Below are 16,781 nucleotides of genomic sequence, written 5' to 3'. Positions count from 1 at the left end.
TCCATGAGGCAGTGTTGGTAAGGTTGTGTGTGTGTCTGCTGGCACCAGGGAGTGTGGCAGAGGGCACGAGCCGCCATGTGGTCTTCCCCATGAAGCTGGAAAGTTTTGAGAACAGGGCCAGTTTTCCCTCCTACTTCCTCCCACCATCCCCTGAGAGCCCAGAACAAAGCCGTTCCCACAGGCCTCTTAAGCAAAGGAGACCCCGCCTAGGGTTGCCTCTATTTTCTCTTCTGTTCTCCAGGCTCATTGGCGGGGTTATAGACAGCGGAAGACTTACCTGGAGCGATTGCAATATTTTAAAACCAACCTGGATGCCATAATCAAGGTAGCTGTGATAATTTGTGGGGGGGGAATGGTCCTTGTCCCTTGAATCCTCTCACCTCATGTCACCTCTGGGACTGGCTGAATTGGCTGGGTCTCAATTTGGGTCTCCAGCTTGGAGCTCTGAGCCAGTGTCTTTCCTCCCAGATCCAGGCCTGGGCCCGGATGTGGACAGCTCAAAGACGGTACCTAAGACGACTACGCTACTTCCAGAGGAATGTGAGTGTCATCCTATCTCCCTGCCCCTGCTTAGGCTTTACCCATAAGACCAGAACAAGGGTGGCCAGCAGGTTGTTCATGGCAGGTTGACTCTGTGGTGAAGATCCAGGCGTTTTTCCGAGCCAGGAAAGTCCGGGATGACTACAGGATGTTAGGTGAGCTGTCTCAGCTGACCCTGCCCCTGTGCAGGGGGGAACTAGGACCCCCCAGGTCTGAAGCATCTGGTATTCCTCCTTGGAATACACAGTGGGCAGGGAGAAGGCATGGTGTCTATAGGAACTGGAACAATTTCTCACATCCTACCCTCCTGATTGGAGCTTGTGTGCAGCAGCCAGGGCTGAGTGGAGGCTGATGGTGAGGAGAGAGGCTGTGGGGCAGGTCATCCCAGCAGGAGGGGCGTGGTGGGGACAAGGCCACCTTAGGAAGGGCCTCAGAGGCTTGGGTGTGGGAGGTCAATGGGGGAGGCCCAGGCTGGGGGTACATCTGTATCATATCAGTCACAAGATGTCGTCCCTGCTCAGGGACAGGCCTGGCTGGGAGGCTGCAAGCAGAACTAGTTAGAAGAGCCTGGGTCTGGGAGCCAAAGGCTGCAGGGGGCCGACCCGCAGTGGGAACCAGTGAGGAGTTCTCTGGCATGACACACCGGTCCCACACACTGTCCTTCCTACCAGTACACGCTGCCCACCCTCCCCTCAGCGTGGTGCGCAGGTTCACCCACCTCCTGAACCAAAGCCAGCAAGATTTCTCAGCTGAGGCAGAGCTGCTGAAACTGCAGGAAGAGGTGGTCAGGAAGATTCGCTCCAACCAGCAGCTGGAGCAGGACCTCAACCTCATGGACATCAAGATTGGCCTGCTGGTAAAGAACCGCATCACGCTGCAGGTGAGGGTCGAGCTCCTGTGCAGCGGGTGCTCACTGTTCTCGTATTGCTAATGAACTCGTAAGGCCGGTGGGTTTTATCATGCTCATCCTTGCAGCAGTGGCCCTCTGACCTTTTGAGATACTAGGAAGAACCCTGGAGGCAGAACTGTAGGGCCTGGCTGTGCTGATTCCTGAGGACAGGCTATGGGTGGTCTTTTAACCTCTAAATTTGTTTCCTGTTTAACAAACTAGGATGAGCCAGGCCTGGTGGCTCACACTTATAATCCCAACACTTGGGAGGCTGAGGTAGAAGGATCGCTGTGAGTTCAGGCCAGTCTGGGCTACATAAGCAAGTTCAAGGACAGCCTGAACTATATAGCAAGACCCTGTCTCTCCGCCCCCCGCCAAAAAAAAACAAATAGAATGAGAGTGTCTATCTGCAGGCCAAATGCAGAGATCAATGTGGACTTCCAAATCCTTAAATTACACATAAGCATGTAATGACAGAGTGACATCTCCACCTCAAATGTGTATACTAATAATCTAATAAATAATAGCAAAAAGGTAATATTCACAATCTCTCAGCTTGAACACAGTCATCTTTAAGGGCTCACTGTATGAGAGCAGAGGTGACAGATGGAGGCTCAGGGTAATAAAGGGGCTCTCTCACCCCCAAACCATTGCTCTCCTCTGGCTCAGTCCCGTTCTCTGGACAACAGAAAGCCCAGGCACAGGTTCTATACCATATGCTCTGAGCTTGGCCCAGCCCGGCCTGGTTGTGTGCCCCACGGCCCCGCAGGAGGTGGTCTCCCACTGCAAGAAGCTGACCAAGAAGAACAAGGAACAGCTGTCTGACATGATGGTTCTGGACAAGCAGAAGGGATTAAAGTCGCTGAGTAAAGAGAAACGGCAGAAACTAGAAGCTTACCAACACCTCTTCTACCTGCTCCAGGTGAGCAGAGGGCTCTGGAAGGAGAAACCATCCACCCAAAGGCCTGGGACTTTTGCAGCTTTTTCTTTGACCTTTGCCCTCCTACATGAGGTCCTTTCCCATAATCCTAATACCCTATCCCTAGGGAAGAGCTTCCCTCTTCTCCTGGAATGTCCCCAGGGCCCCAAGAAGGCGTGATAATGCTTTCCATGCCCCAAGTTTTCACCAGGAAAGTCTTTCCTCATTCGGTCACTGGTCCTTGAGGCGTATGCTCAGCCCTTCCTGTCCCCTGTTGCTCGCAGACTCAGCCCATCTACCTGGCCAAGCTCATCTTCCAGATGCCACAGAACAAAACCACCAAGTTCATGGAGGCAGTGATCTTCAGTCTGTATAACTACGCCTCCAACCTCCGGGAGGCCTACCTTCTGCTCCAGCTTTTCAAGACGGCACTTCAGGAGGAGATTGAGTGGGTTCTCCCAAGCACAGGAGTGGGAAGGGTGGGCTGAGAGGCCCCTGTGTCTACTTCACAAGGTGACATTCATTGAGGTTCAAGGTAGACTGGCCTCCTGGGGAGAGACTGTAAGATAGTTCTACACAGCACGATGAGCTGGCATGTTAGCAGAAAGGATGAGACAGAGATGGTGGGACATTCCCTAACAGGAACTCCAAAATCATTCAAAGGAAAAGCAACTACCTATCCTACCAGAGACATGAAACTAGTTTCCCTGACCTCTTGAACCACAGGTCAAAGGTGGAGCACCCCCAGGACGTGGTGACAGGCAACCCAACTGTGGTGAGGCTGGTGGTGAGATTCTACCGTAATGAGAGGGGACAGAGTGCCCTGCGGGAGATCCTGGGCAAGGTTATCCAGGACGTGCTGGAGGACAAAGTGCTCAGTGTCCACACTGACCCTGTCCACATCTATAAGAGCTGGATCAACCAGACTGAAGCCCAGACAGGGCAGCGCAGGTGAGCAGACTGGCAGAGGGAAAGTGCCCTGATCAGCTTGGCGGGCCTCACTGGGAAGCTTGGGGGTGCTTGAAGGTGACCTGTAAATGAGCATGCTGATTTATGCAAATATGACACCAGCTCTACAGGAGTAAATAAGGTAGCCTTTCAGACCCCCTCTAGCAATTACCAGGGAACTGATGTAAGTGACTCCAGACCTGGTGGGCTTAACATAAGATGAGCGCAGATGAATATGCAAATGTGCTTAATTGCTGTGTCAGGGATTGCAAATGGCATGCCTAGTATGTGGGGAATTGGGATGTAAGCTCCTTATTGAGAAGGGGTGCAGATGAATGTTCAGATTTACAGATAAATAGATGAGTAAGATAATGGGAGAGTGGCTGGCCTTGAAGGTCAGGGGCATTGTCAGGTTCATGGGTATTCGGGAAATCGAGCCACTGAGGAGACCTAGTGGTCCTGATGGCTGCTCTGGAGGGCATAAGAGGCTTTAGCCAGGGGAAATAAAGGCATCAGCTTTCTTATAGTCCCAACTGTGAAGGACTATGTGACCAGCAGCCTCTGGTCTCTTCCCATTCCCCTTTGGCATCCCTGCACAGATACTGGGTTCTGCACTTCTTCCTATACACTCTGGCCTCCCTGCGGGGACTCCAGCTCTTTCTCCCTTGCCTTCTACCCCTTCCTCCTCCTCGAGCCCGTTCTCTTTATCTTGGCCTTCCCCTTAGCATGCTGGCTGACCTGACAGGTCTGTGTGAGTCCGCTGTCAGAGAAGAGTTTAAGGGGACAGGTCTGGGAAGAAAGGGGACAGAATAGCCTCCAGCCTCACCTTGTCTTTCCTACCACAGCCATCTCCCCTATGACGTCACTCCTGAGCAGGCCTTGAGCCACCCTGAAGTGCAGAGACGCCTGGACATCTCCCTGCGTAACCTCCTTGCTGTGACTGAGAAGTTCCTTGTGGCCATCACTTCATCTGTGGACCAAATTCCGTATGTGTGACAGCCTGGCATAGCCTGGGCATGGGCTGTGAAGAGGGGCAGGTGGGAGGGGGCGTGGAGCAGCAGGTGCTCTGAGGAGTTTCAGGAGCCATGAGAAGGCTAGATCCCCTGCTAGGGAGTGGAGCTAGGATGCAGTGAGCAGGACTGTTTGTGTCCCAGCAGTATGTCACCAGTGCCAAAGGAAGGAACTTGGAATGATGATGGGGACATATTGTCTGAGAGCAAATGGTAAAATGGAACTCTTTGGTCCAGTCAGAAATAAGAAATACTTCAAACCCATGAAGCATGTTATAATTCTCTCCCTTCTTAAAATGTAGTCAGTAGTTTTTGGTAAACTTTGTGAGGCATGGCAGTACACACTTATGCTCCCAGCAAGGCATGGTAGTACACACTTATTATCCCAGCATTTGGGAGGCTGAGGCAAGAGGATTGCAAATTTGAGGCCAGGCTGGGTTACACAGTGAGACCCTGTCTCAAATACAAAACCATAGCCAGGCATGGTGGCGCACGCCTGTAATCCCAGCATTTGGGAGGCTGAGGCAGGAGGATCGTTGCGAGTTTGAGACAGCCTGGGCTACAAAGTGAGCTCAAGGCCAGCCTGAACTGCATAGTGAGACCCTGTCTCATAAATAAATAAATAAATAAATAAATAAATAAATAAATAAATAAATAAATAAATAAATAAATGGCAGGGTCCTGTCCCTAGTACTGATCCAGGCAGGAGGAAGGGACAAGGCCCAGAGTGCTTGGCAGCAAAGGAACAGTGCTTTGGGTCAACTCTGAGGTGGCTGAGGCCAGGAAGGAGAAGCAGCTAGTCACTCACGCCTTGAGCCCTGGGACAGAGCTTTGTTCCCAGGTATGGGATGCGATATGTGGCCAAAGTCCTGAAGACAGCCCTGGCAGAGAAGTTCCCTGATGCCACAGAGAGCGAGGTCTACAAGGCAAGTGCCGTCTCCCTTCCACCACCTCACGAGCCCTCCTTTGCATTGCTGGTGTCTGTGATCCCTGGGAGACAAATGGCAGGAAGCCCATGCTGTCCATGCTGCGGGGGGTGCGGGGGGGGGGGGTTCCATATAAATCGAGCCCAGTCTACCAGCAGGCCTTTGGGTAACAGGAGAAATGGCAGCTGGTGTGTGAGTGACCAGGTGGACAGCCCTGGGCTTCCTGTCAAGGAGGTCTGGGTTCCAGTCCCCACTCTTGCGGCTGGGGATTTAGCTCAGTGGCACAGCGCCTGCCTGGCAAGCGCAAGGTTGTGAGTTCGATTCCCGGTGCCGGAAAAAAAGAAAAGCACCAAAAAAAAAAAAACCAACTCCAGTCCCCACTCTTGCTCAAGTGTGCTGTGTGATCTTGGCAAGTTGCCCACCTGCTGTGGGTCTCTGTTCTCTGTGAAGTGTGGAGATGGGCCCACGTGGGCCTTCAGTGTGAGAGCTGGCACCCTGGGGCCACAGCTATCAGGGTGGCCTCTGGGAGTCTCCTGTGTCCTCAGGTGGTAGGGAACCTCCTGTACTACCGTTTCCTGAACCCGGCTGTGGTGGCTCCAGACGCCTTCGATATTGTGGCCATTGCAGCGGGCGGCACCCTGGCTGCCCCCCAGCGCCACACCCTGGGGGCTGTGGCTCAGCTCCTGCAGCACGCAGCGGCCGGCAAGACTTTCTCTGGGGAGAGCCGGCACCTGCGGGTCCTGAACGACTACCTGGAGGAGACGCATGTCAAGTTCAGGTCGTGGGTCTCGGCGTCCCATGCCTCCATCCCTTTCTCTCAGCTTTTCCCCCAGGATGCGTGAGAATGAGAGGCCCAGGGGAAGCGCATGAGCAGGCTGGGGGACAGGTTGGGGTGGCCTCCCAAGAGGAGGGGCTGGCTTACACAGGACTGGTACAAAGTGGGACAGGAGCTGAGACTGAGTCAGACTGGCTTGAGCAGTCACTAGAGAAGCCAAGAAGGGCTGGCAAGGACAGAACACAGCAGGGTGCCGTCCTGCCCACTCACAGGCCCTTTCTCTGGGGACAGGAAGTTCATCTACAGAGCCTGCCAGGTACCAGAGCCAGAGGAGCGTTTTGCGATGGACGAGTACTCAGACATGGTGGCTGTGGCCAAGCCTGTGGTGTACATCACCGTGGGGGAGCTGATTAACACGCACAGGGTGAGGGGCTGCAACCTGGCAGGCGCTGGCAAGATGGGGCAGGGAGGTGGCCACAGCTGGGAGGAAGCCTGGCTCGGCCCCTGCAGCCGCTTTCTCTCCTCTGTCTCAGTTGCTGCTGGAGCACCAGGACTGGATCGCCCCCGATCCCCAGGACCCCCTGCACCAGCTCCTGGAGGACCTCGGGGAGCTTCCCACCATCTCTGACCTCCTTGGTACATACTGCTCCATGCCAGCTGTGCTGAGAGAGAGACAGTCACACAGGTGGTCAGGGCGCAAGAACACGCCCACACGGCCTGGCTCCCTCCCACATGCTCTTGCTCTTGAGATAGACACAAGCCTGTGGGCTAAGGAGAGGGTGGGCAGGCAGCAGAGGGACTGGTACCATCGTGTCGGTGGCACAGTAGGTCATGTGCGGGAGAAGTGGAGGGACAGGCCCTGGTGGGGGTCCCCTGTGTTTCTCGGCTGAGGAGGATTTCAGGGCTGTGGAGTGGGAAGCCTGGCTTACAGTGATGCCAGGACCCCAACACACGCACACAGACAGGGCTGAGCGTGGGGGGCACATCCGCAGCAAGGCGAGTGTTGTGCGGGTGTTGAGGGTTGGGAGCCTGGTGAGGCACCCAGGGCAGTGTGGGAAGCCTTCCTGGAAGGGAGGTGCACCTCTGTGTACATGCACACACGTCCCTGTCCCTCTCATTCCTCACCCCTCCTCAGGGGAGAGCATAGCTGCAGATGGGCATCCGGACCTGAGCAAGCTCGAAGTGTCCCTGACACTCGTCAACAAGTTCGAAGGACTAGGGGCAGACGCTGATGACGCCAATACCCAGAGCCTGCTTCTAAGGTGGGTGGGCCTGTGCCCCCTCTGAGTGCCCAGCCCTGGGCCAGTCCAGTGGTCCGCTCTGAGGGCACCTTTTCACTTTTTTGTTGGGCCCCTTGTCCTTCAGCAAGTGCTCCATGCAGCTCATTTCACCTTCCCCTTCCTGGAGCCTGGGCTCTGGGCATGGTGTGACCACAGCGAACAAAGGGGTGGTTCCTGGTAGTGGGTGGTTTCCATGCACTGCTTACCGCATGCTTCTTACCTTAGCTACTCATCCTTAACTTCAGGAACCAAGGTTGGGAATGGGTCCCTGAGCACAGCAGAGGACAGACTCTGAGCAATGGCAAAACTCCTCCAAGGCCCTGCAGCTAGGTAGGGGTGGTGGGGCTCAGTCCTAATCCCCCCACAGGCTTCTCTGCAGAAGTGAGGCAGGACCCCAGATAGGGCTGACCTGGGCTGGTCATCTTGGCAAAAGAGGAGCCGAGTCACCAGCTCCGCCGCCTTGCCAACAAGGCAGGGTAGGGCTGGGATAGCCACGTGGCCAGAGAGCCCCAGGAGGAAGGCAATGTCAGATGCAGTGGGAGTTCCTACAAGGGGACACCTGGGCTAACAGGAGTGTGTACCTCAGCTGAAGGACTCAGAGGAAGACAGTTCGAGGACAAGGTATTTTAGACACGGTACCTGCCCAGCCCTTCCTCTCCTGTTTCCCCGCATCTGTGGCAGCTGGGACATGTGGCAAGGTCTGCCCACCCTCAGATCTCTGGCCAACCCACAGCTAGACCTTTCCCTGCCCCTCTCCTCCCGCCTACTGCTCTCTCCTGCAGCACCAAGCAGATGCTGGCTGATCTCATACAGTTCCACCCTGGGGAATCCCTGGAGGAGATCCTGTCCCTCTCAGCTCCCAGGGAGCAGGTGAGTGGCTGGCCAGCCCACAGCTCTGTCTTATCACCCCTGCACTGCTGCTTCCCTCGCGGTGTGCCACAACAGACCTGGGCTCTACAAAAATGGGTTGTGGGGGCCACGCTGCTGCCATCACCCCAGCAGCCTCAGTGTACCCAGGCTGCAGTGCTATGAACCTGCCTCCCTCCTGAAGTGACAGCTTCTGGGTCTGCCACAGAGCGGTGTGGGTGGCCACCTTGAGGAGCACAGGGCACCTTTCCCTTCAGAAAGGGGGAGACCTGCTTGAGGCCTGGAGGCAAGAGAAGGTGGGAAGCGGCTGAGGAACCAGGGGCTTCCCAGAGACAAGGTGGAGATGGCCAGCAGAGAGAGGCATGTCCTGAAACCCAGGTCAGGGAGGAAGTGCCACACACCCTGGAGCCACCACAGAGCTCCAGTGTTGGGAAGTCACAGTCTGCATCTGCCCAGGACCTGTGGCTGTTGTTTGAGTCTCGTTTGGCCTCCGGTACTCACTGCAATCTATGATGTCACACCTTGATCTGCCAGCCACACTCTCCCCTGCCACCATCCTGCAGAAGCTAAGCCCTGAGGACACTTTCCCAGTGACACCCAGCAAAGCACACAGAGCTCCCCTGGGCCTGCCCCGGTTTGAGGGCACAGTGGTAGGACCCAGTGGGCCCTCTCCAGCATCTCTGCCCCATAGGAAGCAGCCCACAAGCGACTGATGTGCCAGCGACAGGCCTGTGAGGCTCGGACCCCGGAACCACTGCGACGACACCGCTCGCTGACGGCTCACTCCCTCCTGCCACTGGCAGAGAAACAACGGCGTGTCCTGCGGAACCTGCGCAAGCTCCAGAGCCTGGGCTTGGTCAGTGCCAGCGACGGCTACCAGGCGCTAGTAGACGAGCTGGCCAAGGTAATGGCCTGGGTCCTGTGTGCCTGCTGCATGTGTGTGCGGGCCCGTGTGCACACTTCGGGGTCATTGTGTTAGCATTAATAAGGGCAGGCCTCTCCTTGGTGGGTGAGTCCCAGCCAGAGGAAGGCTGAGGGTGCTCTTGGAAGGAAAGCGCCTTTGTGGAAAGAGAGGTCCTGAAGATCTGCCTTGTGAGTCTGGTGTGGCAGCCTTGAGATGCCATTCTCCCAGAGGAAGCTGCCTCTTCCTGTGTTCCCAAACATCCTCACAGTGGCTGGCCCAGGGCTCTCTGGCCAGGAAGGACCCACCTGACACCGCCCCCCTCCAACCTCCAGGACATCCGCAATCAGCGCAGGCGCCGGCAGCGGCGGAAGGCAGAGCTGGTAAAGCTGCAGGCCACTTTCCAGGGCCTGAGTGCTAAGACGACCTTCTATGAGGAGCAGGGTGACTACTACAGCCAGTACATCCGGTCCTGCCTGGACCACCTGGCCCCCAGCTCCAAGTAGGTGACCTGGGACCTCTCACCCCAGCACAGCACGCTCCCTCCTGATTTCTGTGTGTGAGGCTCACTCCCAAAGTCTGGGCTCAAGCTCAGTCCCCTTCTCTGTCCTCCCCTGGTGAGGAACTCCCTCGGGGCCTGGCTTCCTTCCTGTCAGCCATGGAGAACAAGTGTCTTTGGTGGTGCAGAGCTTGAGGATGAATTCTCTGGGGCTTCTTTCACTCAGGAGTTCTGGGAAGGGGAAGAAGCAGCCATCCCTGCATTACACTGCCGCCCAGCTACTGGAGAAGGGTGTCTTGCTGGAAATTGAAGATCTCCCTGCCTCTCAGTATGTAGGGGGAGCAACACTGGGGTGGAGCTCTGGGGCATGGCGTAGAGGGAAGGAGCAGCACAGTCTCTGCCTTGAAGGAGCTACTAGAGAGAGGATGGAGAGCAGAGAGTGAAGGACAACAGAAATGGTCTAGTGCAGTTCTGGAAAGCTGGAAAAGCTCCCTGGAAGTGCGAACAGTTGGGTAGGGCCAGTGTACTGAGCGAGACAGTGTAGGCCTATAGCCCTAACACTGAAGGAGGCTGAAGCAGGAGGGCCACAAGTCCTACCTGGGCAACTTAGCAATACCCTATCTCAAAAAGGGTTGGCGCTGGCTGTAGCTCAGTGGTAGCTTGCACCTGGGTCTGATCCCCAGGACAGAGAGGAGAGGTGGGGAAGTCGGGAGAGGACAGAGCACTAGGGGCTGGGCTCCTGGGAAGGACAGGGAAGGGAAGCTGGGCTGTGGAGGAGACACACCGCTGCCAGACTGAGGAGGAGCAAGAGCAGGGCCGTGACCTGGGAAGAGGTGGTGGACCCCGTTGGATTCTGTTCCTTACAGCTTCAGGAACGTCATCTTTGACATCACCCCTGGAGATGAGGCAGGAAAGTTTGAAGTAAATGCCAAATTCCTGGGCGTGGACATGGAGCGATTTCAGCTTCACTATCAGGTGAGGGGATCCCCCATGAGCCCTGGAGCACTGCTGGGTCAGGCCTCGCCTAGAGAGTGTCTGGCCTGGCTTCACTGGTATGGCTGGGTGTCCCTTGGGGACCCCCTGCTGGCCTGACCAGCCCATCCCAACAGCGTGGGGGGTACACAGCAGGCTGGTGGTGTGGGCACAGGATTAACATCTGAAGCACTGTCGCAGTCAGGGCTTCTCCCCTGTTACCTCGCTTAATCCCCTGCAGCCCGGAAACATTATTCTGTGTTACTGGCTCTGAGGCGAAAGGTTAAGCAGCCAGCCTAAGTCAGAGCAGTGTTCAGGGAAGCCGTGATTTTAAATCCAAATCATTCTGCTCTACTGTTTTGCCTTTTGAGTGAGGAACTCTGCTTGAGTTGTCCGAATCGCTGTCCTGTCCTTCTTGTTTTCCTCATGGGTGAAAAGGGTTTTCAGGACCGCAGCCCCGGGGACTGGCAGGTTCCATGACGCTTGGGAGTTGGAGGCCTGACTGGGCCCCAGCTAGAACTTTTCAGCCCCTCCTGTCCCTTCCCCCCTCAGGACCTCCTGCAGCTCCAGTATGAGGGTGTCGCCGTCATGAAGCTGTTCAACAAGGCCAAAGTCAACGTCAACCTCCTCATCTTCCTCCTCAACAAGAAGTTCTTGCGGAAATGACAGGCAGCGGCTGCCAGCCAAGGCCCCCAAGTCCTTACTTGTGCTCTGCTTTAACACTAGCTCATGACTCCGCTTGCCTGCAGACACCGGAGCTCAGCATGTGCCGCCCTCACGGATCTCACCCCATCCCCAGCTGGAAGGGGTTGCCTGTCTGGCCACGGGACGTCCAGCTTCTCTTGGGTAGACGTTGCTCTACGTCCAGCCGTGGCTTTTCTGCACCACACAAGCACTCAAGTCTCCCAGCCAGGGGAGCATAACTCACATCTGCGCTTCACCTAGGAAAGCTGTTGCTCCGTGTCTGGTACTGCCCTCCCACGGCCCCCCCGGGATGACAAGCACTGCCCCAGTGGCCTGGTTCCCTTCGACCCTCCTTCTCTCTGTGGACTCCCAGAGCCAGTGCCAGGCTCCCTGCCCCAGCTCCCCCTTCATCCCAGTGGGTGTCTGGGCCCTGCTGAAGCCCAGGCCACTCCTAGCCCCCCACCCTCACCCTGGCAGGAATCAAGTACAGAGCGTATTGATGCCCATGTGGCCCTGGCTCCACTGTCCTCCCGTGAAGCTCAAAGCTCATTTCCTTTTTTATTGTCTGTTCTATTTGTGGGCCACTAGGATATTTATTCTGTCTCTCACCCCTGTATTCCAGGTCATTGTACAGCCTTAATCATGGTTTTGATTGTTCCATTTTTTTAGCTCAAAGAAAGTTCTCAATTCCCTTTTTCAAACTAATATCCATGCCTATCTTCCCTACCTTGTATTAAAGTCACCTTGAATGGTGGCACATACCTACAATCCCAGTGCCTCAGGAGGCTGAGGCAGGAGGATCATAGGTTCTACAGCAGCCTGGGCAATTTAGTGAGATCTTATGTCAAAATAAAAAATTTTAGAAAGGGCTGGGAAGGTGGCCTAGTGGTAGTATACATGCCTAGCATGTGTGAGGCACTGGGTTCCATCTCCAGCACCAAAAAATAATAAAAGAATGAAGACCCTTAGGTGAGGGCAATAGAATTTCCATTGTGTTTAAGAGCTCTTTATCTCAACTTCCTACAGGGCAGAGAGCAGTCTCTCCCGTTCTCACTGACAGGACCTTTGGGCCTCAGAGCTGCTCTCCCAGCAGTCACTTTGAGATCTGTCCTGCCTCGGCCACCGTCTCTGTCCACCCCATGTCTTCCAGCTTCCTGTTGCCCTCTGATTTCATCTTAATAAAAGTAGATGTTCCCCCCACATCTGTCAGTTGCCTGTATTTCACCTACCATAGAGCAGGCTTCAAGTTCACACAGTTTCCCTACAGAAGGGGGGACCCTTCCTGCAGCCCCTGCAAGCTCGGGGTGAGCCCACTCTCTGCCTGCAGCAGTTGGGAAAAGCTTAATGAGATGGGGCATTTATTCCTCTTTTCCCTCCCTCAGGGGATGAAGAGGAAGGAGGAATGCTTGAGTTTCAATTCTGTTTTTATCAGCCACTCTGAAGACCAAGGCAGAGCACGGTAATCAGGCCTCTGCCCCACCCATTTGCACACCGTTCCTGAGTCTGGGTGACAGCACAAAGGTGCCTGCGTTGAGGCTTCTTAGGAACTGTGGGCTCTGCTCTGAGCACTAGGCCCTCTCCTGGGAGAAAGCACCTCCCTCCCCCTCTCAGGGAGCAGAGGGCCATGGGGAGGGGACAGTGTGACAGACACCTGCCTTGACATCTGAACTCCCAAGCAGCCAGATTGGGCCCCACCGTGCTCCTGGCACAGCCTACTCCCTCCACTCTGTTCCCTCTGTCACTCAGGGTCTGTCTTGCTGTCACATTCAATCTCAGTCACAGCTTCCCCCCTTAACATGTCACAGCAAAGACTTCAAGCGCTGCCTTGCTCTGGGTGACAGTGACACATACCAGTGGGTCCTGGTTTCTACATGTGCTCAGTCATTAAAAATCTCGCACCCACCAAGCAGTTCCCACACTGGGATGCTTCCCACAGTCACATGCGCTCAGCCACACGTCCACACACACAAGTGTCACGAAAGCTGCCGTTACTGGGCCGTCATGGGCTGGGACACTTCAGCATTTAACGCTTGCAGTAAAGATAAGTGGCCACCATCTTTGTTTAACAGATGATGAGTGTTTAGAGGCTTGGATAACTGCCTGTGCTTAGCTGGTAAGAGAAAGAACAAGGCTTTAAATTCAGGCCCAAACTGGGTGTGGTGGGTCACACGTGATCCTAGCACTCTGGGCAAGGTTAAAGTGAGAGGCTCCCAGCCTGGGCAACTCCAAGATCTGATCTCAGAAAACTTTGCTGTTTTTGTTTTGCTTGGGGGTGGGGTGGTGGTTGTTTTTTGAAATAGGGTCTCACCATTTAGTGCAGGCTGGTCTTAAACATTTATGTAGCCCAAGGTGGCCTTGAATTTGAGGCAGTCCTCCCGCCTCAGCTTCCTAAGTGCTGGGATTACAGGCATGCACCACCATACCAGGCTCAAAAAACTTTTTTAAAGGCTGGGGAGGTACTTCAGCAAGCACTGGGTTCAATTACTTGCACCACAAACAAAAGACAGATACAGTCAGGCCTGGTGGTGTACACCTATAATCACATCTACTTTGAAGCTGAGGCAGGAGGATGGCAATTCAGGTTTCTATGAGAAATTTAGCATGGCTATCTCAAAATTTAAAGATGAGGGAGGCCTGGGAATATAGCTAAGCACCAGAACTCTCGCCCAGCACATGTGAGGTCCTGGGGTCAAATCCCCAATATTTAAAAAGAAAACAGACACACATGATTTCTTGACTTCAGATTGGGCAATAACACTAGAGACCAAAAGCACAAGTAACAAAATAAAATAAATAAATAAATTGGCTTCATCAAAACTAAAATTTGTGGGAATAAAGTTTGAAACAAAGATTAATAAAATTCTTTGCTGCTGGGTTTGCACTCCTATAATCCCAGGTCTTGGAGGCTGAGGCAGGAAGATTGCCTTGAGTTCAAGGCCAGCCTGGGCTACACAATGAGTTCTAGGCCAGCCTGAACTGCACACTGAGATCTTGGCTCAAAAATAAATATAGTGAAAGCCGGGTGTAGTGGTGCACGCCTGTAATCCCAGCACTCAGAACTCTGAGGCAGGAGGATTGCTACAAATTCGAGGCCAGCCTGGGCTACAAAGTGAATTCAAGATCAGCCTGAGCTTCAGAGTGAGACCCTATCTCCAAAAGACAAAAATAAATAAATAAATACAGTGATACCTTGGTTTTGCTGAACATCTCCAAACTTGAACTTTCCACTACTGGAACAGCAAAGTTTAAAAAAAAAAATCTGCTTGGTGTTCATAACTTTGCTTGAGCCAGGCATGGTGGCACATGCCTGTAATCCCAGCACTCGAGAGGCCGAGGCAGGAGGAATGCTGCAAGTTCGAGATAAGCCTGGGCTACAAAGTGAGCCCAAGGCCAGCCTGAACTGCATAGCGAGACCCTGTCTCAAAAAGACAAAAAAAAAAAAAAAAATCATTACAAAATTTTTTTGTTTTTGTTTTTCATTTTTCTCCCAGTACCAGAAATTGAACTCATGACCTTGCGCTTGCCAGACAGGCGCTTTGCCGCTGAGCTAAATCCCCAGCCCCGCAAAATTTATTAAAGTCCTCAAAAAATGAATTTATAAGTGTAATTTTTGGGCCTCAGAACCAACTATTTGGTTTTCCATTATTTCTTACTAGAAAAATATGTTCAGTTCTCAAACACTTTGGTATCTGAACACAAATTTGAAACTAATTGAGTTCAACAATCAAGGTGTCACTATAAATAAAGAACAACTCACAGGATGGGTGAACATACTTGCAGGTAATACATGCTATAAGAGATTTATATCAGAATGTCTAAAATACTCTTATGACTCAATACAAGACACCCCAAGGCCAGGCTGAACTGCACAGCAAGACCCTGTCTCAAAAACACAAAAAATAAAAAATAAAAAAAAAGAACATAAACTTTTAAAAAATTCTATAGTTTTTCTCCTAATTATAATATGTTCATTGTAGGAAACAGAAAATATTTTAAAAACCAAAAGAAAGAGGGCCTGCGATGCAGCTCAGTGGTAAAGCACAAGGCCCTGGGCTGGATTCTCAGCTCCAAAAAAATAAAAAAAGAGGGGCTGGGGATTTAGCTCAGCGGCACAGAGCCTGCCTGGCACGCACAAGTTCGTGAGTTCAATTCCTGCTACAGGAAGAAAAACAAAGAAAGAAAAAGGAAAGAAAGGAAGAAAGAAAGAAAGAAAGAAAGAAAGAAAGAAAGAAAGAAAGAAAGAAAGAAAGAAAGAAAGAAAGAAAGAAAGGAAAAACTACTCCATAACACCATAACCAAATGTCTTATAATATGTGGATGTATTTTATTCTAATCATACTTGTGATCAGAACTGTGTTTCATAACCTGCTTTTCCCATGTAACACTTAAACATTTTTCCATGTTCCAAGGGATATACAGTAACTTACTGAAGTCATCCACAAGACAACTGTCTAGGGTTTCTTTTGCTTTGTTTTTGCCATGCTGGGGGCTGAACACAAGCCCCGTCGATGCTAGGCAAGTGCTCGTCCACGCGGCTATACCCCAGCTCTGTTTTGTTTTTGTTTTTTCAGGTACCAAGTACTGAACCCAGGGCCTCATGTGTGTTGGGCAAGGGCTCTGCAACTGAGCTACATCCCCAGCCCTTTTAAAGTTTTATTTTGAAAGAGAATCTCACTAAATTGCTTTGGCGGGCCTCAAACTTCCTTTTTTTATTCTTTGAGACAGCATCTCACTATGCAGTTCAGGCTGGCTTTGAGCTCACTTTGTAGCCCAGGCTGGCCTCAAATTCACACCGATCCTCCTGCCTCAACTTTCCGAGTCCTGGGATTACAGGCATGAGCCACCACACCCAGCTTTAAACTGTCTTTGAGTCCTCCTGCCTCAGCCTCCGAAGTAGCTGGGCTCATAGGCATGTACCTCAGCACCCAAGGCCTCTTTTAATTCTTGATACACGAAAAAATGCTACATTATATATCCTGCTGGGCTGTTCTCGCTGACCTCTTCCTTCAGAACAGGTCCTGCCTCCCTTCACAGGACACAATTAAAGGTCAGCAGAATCTACTTCCAGTACTCCAGGACTTAGGCCCCAGCCTCCACCCTGATTTTTCCCCTTGCCTAAGAATTTCAATTCTGAGAGTGGCCCCCAGAAAGATAGGCAGAGCTGAGTCGCCCTGAAGAGACCCCTATTCTGGCCCTGGGATCCTCATCTTTCCCAAGTCAGCTCAGTCCTGCAACTCTGATGCCCTCAGCGCCTTCCAGCAAGGCCGGGCTCCTCAGCCCACTTTGTTATTTACAAAGGCTCCTTCGTGACACATCCTTGCCCAGAAATCTTCAGCCATGTTTATTCCTTGCACTACATTTCTAGAAGGGTTGTCCTGGGTCAAAATGTATGCATTTGCTACGGATCTTTTTATATGAGACCTTGCATCCTCGGGAAAACCTGTACCAATTAACAGAAAAAAAGGAAGAACAGAAATTCTAGAGTTGTGAGTCTTTTTTTCTTTTTTTAAAGAGAGGGGTTAAAACAGCAGTATGTGCTCGCTTTGGTAGCACATATACTGAAAAGAAGCA

At 52.8% G+C, this 16,781-nt stretch overlaps 1 protein-coding gene across 2 annotated transcripts in view; it reads left to right on the top strand.

The window, feature by feature from the left end:
• Iqgap3 (IQ motif containing GTPase activating protein 3) overlaps nt 1-12,410 on the top strand; it is a 36,453-nt gene extending 24,043 nt beyond the window's left edge. The window contains exons 20-38 of one of the 2 annotated variants that reach the window (XM_005411682.2): nt 242-325; nt 469-540; nt 626-695; nt 1,212-1,420; nt 2,199-2,351; nt 2,633-2,796; nt 3,075-3,299; nt 4,142-4,282; nt 5,148-5,232; nt 5,778-6,010; nt 6,299-6,431; nt 6,541-6,643; nt 7,143-7,269; nt 8,070-8,157; nt 8,846-9,058; nt 9,391-9,557; nt 9,781-9,882; nt 10,421-10,529; nt 11,079-12,410. In XM_005411682.2, the coding sequence (XP_005411739.1) occupies nt 242-325; nt 469-540; nt 626-695; nt 1,212-1,420; nt 2,199-2,351; nt 2,633-2,796; nt 3,075-3,299; nt 4,142-4,282; nt 5,148-5,232; nt 5,778-6,010; nt 6,299-6,431; nt 6,541-6,643; nt 7,143-7,269; nt 8,070-8,157; nt 8,846-9,058; nt 9,391-9,557; nt 9,781-9,882; nt 10,421-10,529; nt 11,079-11,192 (2,592 nt within the window). In that variant the 3' untranslated portion in view covers nt 11,193-12,410. The other variant, XM_013508311.1, reaches the window with a different exon arrangement.
• The last annotated feature ends 4,371 nt before the right edge of the window (nt 12,411-16,781 follow it).

This window comes from Chinchilla lanigera, unplaced genomic scaffold (genome assembly GCF_000276665.1).
Source record: "Chinchilla lanigera isolate Chin_1 unplaced genomic scaffold, ChiLan1.0 scaffold00144, whole genome shotgun sequence".
NCBI classification, from domain to species: domain Eukaryota; kingdom Metazoa; phylum Chordata; class Mammalia; order Rodentia; family Chinchillidae; genus Chinchilla; species Chinchilla lanigera.
The sequence above is the reverse complement of the archived record's forward strand: the minus strand, read 5'-3'. Positions and strand labels throughout refer to the sequence as shown.